Source organism: Argiope bruennichi, chromosome 4, assembly GCF_947563725.1.
Source record: "Argiope bruennichi chromosome 4, qqArgBrue1.1, whole genome shotgun sequence".
In the NCBI taxonomy this organism is placed as follows: domain Eukaryota; kingdom Metazoa; phylum Arthropoda; class Arachnida; order Araneae; family Araneidae; genus Argiope; species Argiope bruennichi.
Genome location: NC_079154.1, coordinates 50221774 through 50233248, shown reverse-complemented (window position 1 = coordinate 50233248; position 11475 = coordinate 50221774). Strand labels below are relative to the sequence as shown.

Here is an 11475-nt window from a genome sequence, read left to right as displayed (position 1 = left end):
TTTGATTTCGAAACAGATCAATCTTCGGGAGAGCACATTGTGAACTTTGCCGTGGCACAATTTGCAGATGGCCGAGAAACAGTGTTTAAGGGCTACTCTTCATTACAGGATTTTTGTACATGGCTTTTTACTCCTGTTCATAAAGGCTATACGGCCATAGCACATAACATGAAGGGGTATGTAAAAACTATTTCATATTTTAAATAAATTTAAAATAATATGACATTTTTTTTCAAACACTTTTTTAAATCTATCAATCACCTTTTTTTTTTTAAAGATTTGATGGACAGTTTATAGCTGGCTGGTTACTGCAGCAAGGTATTGCCCCGGATGTCATTCCCAATGGGTCAAAATTAATGTCCATCAGGCATTCGTCATTGGACATAACAATTATTGACTCGATGAGTTTTCTTCCGATGGCATTGTCTAAGCTACCAAGTTGCTTTGGATTGAAAGAATTGAAGAAAGGTTACTTCCCTCATCTCTTCAACCTGAGGGAAAACCAAAATTATGTTGGATCTCTTCCAAGTCAGCAGTATTACTGTCCGGATACAATGACCCTTTCAGCAAAAGAAAAATTTATATCTTGGTACTTAGATCATCAGAATGATCAATTCGATTTTCAAAAAGAAATGTTAGAATACTGCCGGTACGTATTTTATTCATTTGTATGCATTTAATATTTGCATTACATTATTCCCTCATAACGAAAAAAAATGTGTTTTTGTTTTTTAGTTCGGATGTAGACATATTGCGCCGTTGTTGCCTGATATTTAGAGAAGAGTTTTTGAAAATTGCTGATGTAGATCCGTTCCAGTAAGTTCTTACACTATGCTTGCTAATACTAATAAAATAATGATTATATTTTTTTTATTTCATATATGTATTTGTTACATTTTTTTTTAGGTACGTAACTATTGCATCTGCTTGCATGGCTGCGTATAGGAACAGTCACATAAAAGACGACACAATCGCAATGGTGCCTGCTCACGGTTACAGATGTGGAAAGAATTACAGCCCTGATGCGATTCGTTGGCTGGATTATATATCTTCTTGTGAAGGTATAGAAATCCAGCATTCGCTAAATAAGAATGGCGAAAGAAAAATCGGAGGTGTTTTTGTAGATGGATATTGTGAAGAGACAAAAACAGTATATCAATACCAGGTATGTGTATATAATCATCCAGAAGAGATAGAAACACATTGGAATATATAAATTTATTTCTAACATATATATATATATATAGGGCTGTTTCTTCCATGGATGTGGAGTTTGCTATGATGGGGATTCCAGACATCCTTTAAAAGGCATCACTATGTCTTCCGTGCGGCAAAAGACGGCAGAAATCTGCGCAAAAATCCAAGCTCTTGGATACACTGTAGTTGAAATGTGGGAGCATGAGTTTTTGAGGAGAAAGAAAGAAGACCCGAATCTCCAATCTTTCCTAACTACCCATACATTGCAGGATCGTTTGAACCCCAGAGATTCATTTTTTGGGGGACGAACAAATGCGATAAAACTTCACCACGAGGGAAATATAAAATATGTGGATTTCACATCACTCTATCCATGGGTAAGTGTTTTACATTCATTAATTCCTAAAACTAGATCCTTTTGATATATTCTCTTTTTTCTTCCCAACTCATTGACGCTTTCGTCTTACAGGTCAACAAATATTGTTTGTATCCAGTTGGACACCCTCAAATTATAACGGAAAACTTTGGAGAGATCGAGGACTATTTTGGTATTATCCGCTGCAGGGTAATACCACCATTTGGTTTGTTTCTCCCTGTTCTGCCCTATAGATGCCAAAATAAACTCATGTTTCCCTTGTGCCGAACTTGCGTCGAAATTAAACAGCAAGAAAAGTGCACTCATACAGAGAATGAGAGAGCATTTATTGGAACCTGGGTCAGTGAAGAATTAAAATTAGCAAAGAAGAAGGGATATCGCATTACTGATGTAAGTTCAGTTATATTTGTATTTCAAACTTTTTTTAAAAAAAGAAAAGCAAAATTTACACTTCATAAAAATTTGGTTTTACATTAATTTGTTTTTTTATTTCCAGATGTATGAGGTATATCATTTCCCCAGATCATCCAACTCTCTTTTCAGAACATATATAGATACTTTTCTGAAAATAAAACAAGAGAGTAGTGGATGGCCCAGTAATTGCACTACCGAGGAACGAAAGATAGCTTACGTTCAGGAGTATAAACAAAAAGAAGGGATAAAGCTGGATCCTCAAAATATTGAAAAAAATCCAGGGCGAAGACAGGTTGCAAAACTTGCTTTAAATAGTTTCTGGGGCAGGTAAGAATATTATCATTATTGCTGTTATCAAATGAAAAAAGCCATTATAGTATTATTTTTTTAAATCCATATTAATTTTTTTTTCTACAGATGGGGAATGAATACTGCACGAATGCAATTGAATTACGTTCACACATTGTCTGAATTTAATAAGTTACTTGCTGACCCTTCCAAAAATGTAGGTATCGTGTAAGAACTGTGATTTCTAAGTGTGTTTCCTCATAGAAATTACACATTAGTACAGTTGTAATATCAGAAAGTTCTTCTTTCAGATTAAAGACGTATATCTTCCAACACCGGAAGTAGCCGCTATTCAGTGGGAATTCAGGAAGGAATTTGTGTCTCAAGATGCTTCAACAAATGTATTCCTCGCTTCCTTCACCACAGCTTGGGCACGCATCAAGCTGTATGATGAAATGGAGAAGTTGGGAAAGAGTGTTCTGTATCACGATACAGATTCGATCATTTATGCAAGCGATGGCACGAACGATCCTCCCCTGGGAAACTTTCTTGGAGAGTTCACGGATGAACTGGATGGTGACACTATAACAACTTTTGTTTCTGGTAAGTTTCATTGTGTGTGTGTGTGTGTGTGTGTGTGTGTGTGTGTGTGTGTGTGTGTGTGTGTGTGTGTGTGTGTGTGTATGAGAGAGAGAGAGAGAGAGAGGTGTATAACATTTAATTTTGGCTTTTTATTTTTTGCAGGTGGACCAAAAAATTATGCCTTCAAAACAAAAAGTGGAGAAACATGCTGCAAAGTTAGAGGCTTCACTTTAAATTCCAAGAATGTTAAAAAATTAAATTTTGAAGCCATGGAGGCATTGATACAAAATATGGATCTCGAAACAACAATTCCTCTTGAAACCCCAAATAAAATCACCAGAGATGCCAAAAGAAGAAAAGTTATTAATAAAAAAGAAATAAAGACATACAGGATGGTGTATGATAAGAGAATTATACAAAAAGACTATTCCACACTTCCATATGGGTATTAAGAACAAAAGTGAAAATACCATTTACTTTGTTTCATATCCATATGGTGTTTGTTCACTTGTTAATAATATTATCTTTTCGTTAAAAAAATATCCTATAAATGTTGCTCATGTTGTTTTCTCATGCTCATGAGAAGAAAAAAAAAATTAAAACATTTGTTATGTATAATTTCTATTTTTTATTGCAAAATAAAAAGAAATAATAATGCATCAATATGTTATCCATGTGTTTCTTTTTGCATACATTTGTTTTGTCTTTGCTACAGCATTATCTTTAAATATTTTTCTGTTAATAATATAAGAGGCAGGGATATTCATTTCCTTCAGGGCTGCTTGAAATTCTTTGAATCCTGTGGGGGACTTCTTTCTGTTCCGAAGTAAGTCTGTGACTAAATTCACAATGTTAGTTCTTGGTATTCTCTGACCCTTGTAAACAATTTCTCCTTCAGGAGTCCACGATAATGTTGTATGGTTAGATTTTAAGAAATCTAAAATATTCTTTACAGTTTTTGAATACCTAACAGGTGCAGCCTTTAAAATTTTTGTCAAAATGATATCTTCTTCTGTTTCTTTTATGCTGGTTTCTAATTCTTGACTTTCAGTTGTTTCTGGCGTTTCCTGGTGATGTTGCATTTTCACAAATTTTTGAAGAATCTGTAAATATTGGTTTACCTTCTCATTTTCTGGCAGATCCTTTCTTTGAAGAATATTTTGCATTTTAGTATCTAAATCAGATAAATGATCCACAAATTCTGCCCGATTTTCGGGTATTAAGACCATTTTCTTAGTGTACTCCATTGATGAGAGAACTAATCACAGATATGGCAGCTGGTAACAAAACAGATAAAAATCCTTCACCATGCTGAATGAGAAGTTGCCTCTTCTTATATAGGGGTATCTTCCTGTCCGAAAGTTTTCTTAAATTTGCCTTATAAAGAGTTAGTTTATTCCTTTGTCTTTTAGTGAGAGGTACATTTCCTCGAAGTACATTAAGTGCACATTCGCACAGAGCTTTGATAACATTGTTCGGACACGTTTTGAAAACTGAACTCTTCGATTTAATTTTACAAATAGCTTTCAAATACTCTAACTGTTGTAGTGTACACATGGTGATGATTAATTTGATAAAAAGTGCTCATCAAGGGGGGAGGAGCTTTATATACTTTCCAGATATCTAGCAAATGCTTTGGCTTTGTAGACGGAACAATGATGGAAACTTTTTCCGTGCATGTAGGGGCACAGCAAATCCAAATTCGGTAAATCTTTTATTTTGGGACATTCAAAATCATCAAGATTTAATATTTCGCGCCCGGTCAAAAATTCTAAGAATTTCTTTTTTTCAAGTCCTTTTACGTAAATATAGGAAAACGTTTCGAATATGACTGTCAACACACAGCGAAAGGTATCATAAGGTAATTCACCATCGTTCCATTCGATCTGATGAAGGAATTTAGTAATCCAAGAGTAAGTACTTTGTTTCTTACGATCCAATCTATCGAAAGAATGAGGTGATTTAAAAAACCATCGTCCACAGAAAGTATCATCATTAACAGCATACACTGCCATCTCTTTGACGATAAAACGTCCCGGAGAAAGTTGAAATCCTTCAAAATCTAAGACTGCTGATGTCATGGTGTTTCCGCAATGAAATGACTAACGAGGCTGATATACATAATATTTATCTCCCGGAAAAAGTCCAGTGCGCAGGCGCATTGAGTCATCTGTTTGAGGTGTCAGATCAACAAGTAGATAGCTAAATGATTTTGAAGTAGCATCTTCGTGTACTTCTCGAAAAAATTTCACATTGTTTGGATAAAGTTGGCGACCTAAATGCATGATTTGGGAACGATCGCGGGGATTTTTAAATAAAAACATGTAATGTGCATTCAGTGAAATATCACGCATTTCTTTACCTTTGTGAAATATATTTTGAACTATAAAAATGATAGTTAAGTTACGATGATGGCTTCCTTTAGTGAAAAGTTTGCTTAATTTATTGTCACTGGAAAGTTCTGCCATTAGATCATCGATCACAATTAAAGCATTCGAAATACTATTGATATTAGAAGGCAATCCTTCGTGAAATTCCACATTTTTCATTTCTTTGTAAAGGTTTTGATAAGCCCCATAACACCAAATTATTTTAGAGGGGAAAGGATGTATCATCTTAAAATCGATTAATTTCTTTACTAGGTGAGTCTTTCCACATCCTGTTGCGCCACCGACAAGAACGGTGCTCGGGTGTCGCAGACGTAATGAATCCATGATTACTAACTGAAAACTTCATGAGTGGTTGTATTTATACTAAAAAAAATGAATGAAATAAGAAACAAAAATCTTTAATAAATGTATTTATTTACTGTTTAAAAATCATTCTTACACCATATCGTTTTTTCACAAATTGGTACATTCGAAAATCATTTTTCTGACATTGAGATAAATTGCTTACAATGGAATACAAAGATTTTCCTTGACATCGTTTTAAAATAAAATAAATGCAATAGGCTCCACAAACATTAGACGTAAGACTTTGCATCGGTGTTGAATTCCAGAAAACAGAGGAGTAATGGGAAACGAACTCGTGAAGCAGTTGACCATAAAATTCAGGTGGATTTCCATACGAATCAAAAAATTCAAGATTGTCAGCTTCCAGGTAAAAAGCTAACCAGTGAGATCCTGGCTCAGATGACGTGTCGGTATTCACAACAATAGCAGACTTTTCTTTCAGGATCGGAATAGTGTCAGAGGCAAACACGCCACGAAAAAATGGTGAAGTATGAGGGTCTTTTGATAAAATGTAATGTATCTGATTTCCATTCATTTTCAATTTCCAAAATCGTATAAAATATTCCTCGTTTTGTTTATTTCTATTACGTTATCGAACTCGGCGTAAATTAATACACAGATGGTTTGCGAAAGCGCCTTTGAAAATTTAATTTCCAATCTCAAATTGCTATGCTTAATGAGATTTAAATGATCACCATTGCAAAGGTCCGGTGATAAATTAAAAGCAAACAATGTATTTCCCTTTATATAATCCTCTCTAGATAGAAACAATCCTTGGTCTTGACCAAATTTATCAGTTCCAGAAAACAAGCTATTATAACCTCTGATATAATCATTTTTATCAAAATTCAATTCAAAAGGGTTATGTGGGACTGGCTGTCCATCTACATAAATTCCTATAAAATTCATATCAAAATGCTTGAATTCAAAAGGTGATTTTTGAAATGTTCCATGAAAAGCATCATTTTCCACACAACCGATAATGATTCTTTTAGGCATCTGTCCTACGAAAATATTGTCTTGCACCATCGACATACTTCCCTGAGGAATAGAATATACTTTGCAAAGCACTCTATTAATAGGATATTTTGCCGTTTCTTTCTCCAAAGCTTTTACGTGACCTAATATCACACCAGGACTGACACGAACTTTTCGAACTAACAAATTGATTTTTTCCAAAGCAACTTTGTATCCTTCATCTCCTTGCAAGCAGAACTCGGGTTTACTTCGAATTAATTTAATTTTCACATCTACTAAGTTCAATAATAGTCTTTCTTGATGAAACAGATCACTATGTAATCCTCCGATCATATCCACTGTGGCACTCGATTCAAAAAATTTTGATCGTTTTTCCAATCCATTGTCATTATCGCTGTAAAACATTTCAGATGTAAGCTGAGAAGTCTTACTGTCGTAGCCATGATTCAATAGCGTCTCAATATAAGATCGATAAGGATATGTATTACTAGAGTTAGACACAAGGCGATCATTTAAGGAAACGTCTACTTGACTGAAGATTGAATGAAGAAATAAATTAACAGGGCCAATATTAGTTTTTGTTGACGTAGATTCTCTTGATGTAGATGAATCAGAGTCAATCGTTTCTTTTAGAATATGTGAACCATCTGCTTTCAAAATTTTTGCTTTTACATAAAGCTGGGTTTGACTCAAATCGAGATACTCTTCTCCACTTCCAGAAATGTGAAATTCTACAGGTCCTCCATCGAATACATTGGATAAGGGATGGTATTCTACCCATTGACCATTTTCTACGGCTGTTTGAGTAGGAGGTAAATGAAAAAGTTCCAGTTCCGATTTGACACATTCTGGGGATCCTTTCAAAATGTAAGCCATTACGAATCAAAGATGTCTCGACCTCTTCTCTTTCGTACCTTAGATGAAATGATTTTTTTCTGCTGTTTTCGTTTCCTTTTATATTTTCCTTTTCCTATCATCGACTGTATTTGACCAATAGCTTTTCGAGCCAGATTTTTTCCAGCTTCTTTACTTCTTTTTTTGGCAGCGATTTTGATATCTTCGCCAGAAACAACGTCGTTTACCACATTCGTTCCTGTGATGAGAGCTTCTTTTCCAATTGCTTTTCCTCCTTTTACTAGAAATGGCAATGCCGCTCGAAACCAACGGCGAAATATGCCACCTAATCCATACCCTTTCTGAAAAGACACTCCCTCATAATATGGAATTCCAGAGCCTTTGAGATTCGAATAATGTTCTTGGAATTTCGTTGGGCAACAAGTATACGGCACTTTTGTAATACAACTCATCTTTCGTATCAAAATATTGAAATAATTACCAGCACTTAGAAATCCCACCTATTTATAGGATTTGCTGCATCCGAAAATGCAAAACTATAATCACTTTTCCCCTTTCAAATGGAACCAAAGCACCTGAATTAAGACGAAGTTCCATTTCAATGGTTTGAAAGGACTGTCTGATTACGGGCACATAATGAGGTCTGTCATAATGAGCGCTAATAACGTCTCCGTCTTTTCCGGAAATTCTCACAACTCTTAGAAGGGGTGCTTCAACATGTCCTACAACAACAGGTTGGACTATATCACTATATACATAAAATACTGGGAAAGCTGCCTGAGGATCAGCTACGAACGAGCTTTCTTCAACTCCCTCAACAACATGTGGATAGAAACCTAAAAGATCACACAAACCTTCTTGTAAGATAACTTTTGATTTATTTTCTGCTTTTATTTTTACTCGTCTGTTGTTAGCATTGAATTTAAAACTGATTTTACCTTCGTGTGATGGTAGTGTCATTGCTTTTAAAACGTCTTGAACGGTTTCATAGGAACCTGGCGGAATTTTTCTGGTAATTAATTTTCCGTCTCCTAAATCAAAACCGAATATATTGTTCTTCTCGTTTATGTTATACCATGTATGGGGGTAAATTATTTCGGCTAATCCAACTTCCCATTTTCCTTCTAATGATATCGGTATAGGGAGCTGAGTTACAAATCTTGAAATTTTATTATTGGGAAAATAATGTAAGGAGCTATCAGAAGGAAGCGTCAGGTAAAATGACATTTTGTTTTACAGTGAATAGATTTTTCTTAACGAATCTCACTATTTATAGCATTTTCACTTCACTCACCCACGAATTGAATTCTTCTGGATACCCCAGAAATTTTACAAAATATTCCATTTTTCCGTTTTTACTTCTTTTCTTAATCACTTTTTCTACAGGATAATAACCGGAATCTTTAACCTTTTGCATTTCTCTTTCGTAAAATGTACCTTCTATGACATTATTGTTAAAATCCTTCAATTTATAAACAATCGGTATTCTTGAAAGAATCTTGTAAATAGTAAATATTTCTCTAGACCAATTATTTTCATATCCTTTTTCAAATTTTCCTTTCCACTTACTGATACGAACCGTATCGCCTACTTTAAAAGAAGGTTTTTCTGATTTTTGTTTGGAAAGATTGCCATACAAATTTTGCCAGACTTCAGCTTGGTTGTCAATATTTACTGAAGATGGTTCCATTTTGATACTTCGATGCCAAGTATGATTGTAACTAGATATTAATTTTTGAATCACGTCTATGTACTTTTGTGTGTTATATTCTGTAAAATATCTCGTCAATTTTGACATTAGAGTTCTATGAAAGCGTTCGACTATACTAGCTTTCGTTTCATTATTTGTCGTAAAAAAGTGTACATTCTTTTTCTTTAAATAATTTTGGACCAATCTGTTTTTGAATTCTGCTCCTTTATCCGTTTGTAGTAATTGAGGAATGCGTTCTTTGAATATTTTCTGAAAGCCATTTAAAATGTTTTGACCTGTTTTATCCTTCAAGGGTATTGCCCAAGCGTATTTTGAAAACACGTCTATACATGTCAACAAATATTTATATCCTTTATTAGATTTACTTAGAGACTGCATGTCTAACAAATCAGCTTGAAACTGTTCATCTATTCCTCCTACTATGACTCTATTCCTTTTAAAATTACGTCTTGCTGTCCTATGAAGAGTGTAAGACTCTTTAGCCTTTAACCATTTTTTAATGTGTTTAGTCTTTACACTGTTTCCTAGAGCCCTTCGCAAAGCATTTAAGCCTGTAAAACTTGCTGGATGCTCAGGATTTTTATAAAATTTTTCAAGTGAGTTTTCTGACATTTTTTTTTAGTTTATAAAACTTAAATAAAATAAAAATATGTCTTCTGTTACATACACAGATAATCAATGAGATATCATAAGATATACAAAGACTTTATATACCTTTGCATTAAAAAAAATGTATATAAAAAAATAAAGAATAATATAAAAAACTGAAACAAATTAGAGGAAACAAATTTTATTATAAGACTTTTAAAACTCAAAACATGATAAAGGTACATCCACAGTTTCATTTAAATACAACTCTTCGATTTTAGAAAAGAATTTTACAATATCCATTTCAGTAAATAAGTCATATTGAAACCATCGCAAATAAGGTTTTTTAATGTTCAGTTTTACAAACTTAGCAGCTAACACATTCCATTCAACGTTATACAGTGCTTTTTCAAAATAAGCATCAAAATTCTGTTTCTTACTAAATGACACACAGTCGTGAGCCTCCATATTGAATAGAAACCCATTCTTACAGTCAATGCATTCGGTTTTTGAAAGTACTGATATATTTTGTGAAATACAGTTCAACAAACACTTACATAAAGAAGTTATGAGTTCATCATAACCTTGTGGAGTATCAGCATCCCAGTCATCTAATTTTTCATCATATGGATACTTCCGAATTTCTAAAACGACACGTTCTTTGAGTGTGTATTCTATGAGACTAGTTTTAACACAATTAAAAATTTGGTTCTGTGAATCCAATAAGTGTTCAAACTGAGCTCCTCTGATGATTACTCTTTCTGGTACCAGATGAAATGAATTGTCCTTTCTCTGAAAAAGTCTCTGCAAACTAATACACATTTGAGAGTTGACACTGTGATTGAAAATGCACACATTTTTCTTAAGAACAGCCACGGCATCGGGATCAGAAAGTGCAGGAAAATTGCGAAGTGTAGACATAAGAGAACTCCATACTTCAGGCTTCAAAGACACTCCTTCTTTCGTAGGATGGAGGAAACCATTGTCGTCTGTTACATAAACTCGAATGTGAACTCTGGTTTCCTTTTGGAATGAATTCACCACAACAAATAGGCCATCACCGAGATGGATCATATGTCTTGGCAGGATATCCATAGTAATTTCCCCTTCTATTCGTTGGTCAAGACACAATTTTTTCGATCTTTTATCTTGTTGTTGTTGACACATGCGCTTCGAACTTTCAACAGCTTTAGAAATAAACATGTTTGAAAAGATACCGGCAAGCTTCAGCAACAGCAAAGAAAGAGCGATTCGCACACTGCAGCACAGGGTGAAATAGAGAATGATCTGGTTTTCTGAAAGAGGAAAATGCCTAGCTTCACCTCATTTCAGTTCCCTATATCAGCCAATCAGAATATTAGAAACAGTCAGCAAGCAGAAGGTAAACAGCTCAACTCATTTTCGAAATCCAATAATGTGACATGCTAGCCCTAACACGTTTAGACATGTCCTAACATGTTTAGACATGCCCTAACACGTTTAGATATATGCCTGCAGTCGTTGCCACTAAGAAACGCCCAAGTTCCTAAAAATGACGTCATAAACTTCTCTTCATTGAATCCATAGCTTCGTTTCAGTTCGACAGCAAGAAACAACTCATCTCTACGTCTTTTTAAACACGAGCTGCAATTTTCCACCACTAGATGGCAGCACATAAAATACGTGACGTAATATTCAAATAGTTTATCATTACATCGCTTCTCAGAGTCCCATGTGGTCTAGTGGTCTGCGTTCCTGGTCACGGAGGCGAT

General features: G+C 34.6%; 1 protein-coding gene across 1 annotated transcript; it reads left to right on the top strand.

Moving 5' to 3' along the window:
- The first annotated feature begins 525 nt into the window (after positions 1-525).
- LOC129966256 (uncharacterized) lies at positions 526-3309 on the top strand. The gene is made up of 9 exons (XM_056080670.1): positions 526-649; positions 736-816; positions 907-1165; positions 1248-1574; positions 1667-1963; positions 2070-2314; positions 2405-2492; positions 2587-2878; positions 3020-3309. Exons 1-9 carry the CDS (start codon positions 555-557, stop codon positions 3307-3309), a joined length of 1974 nt encoding a protein of 657 aa, XP_055936645.1. The 5' UTR covers positions 526-554.
- Positions 3310-11475: the final 8166 nt, after the last annotated feature.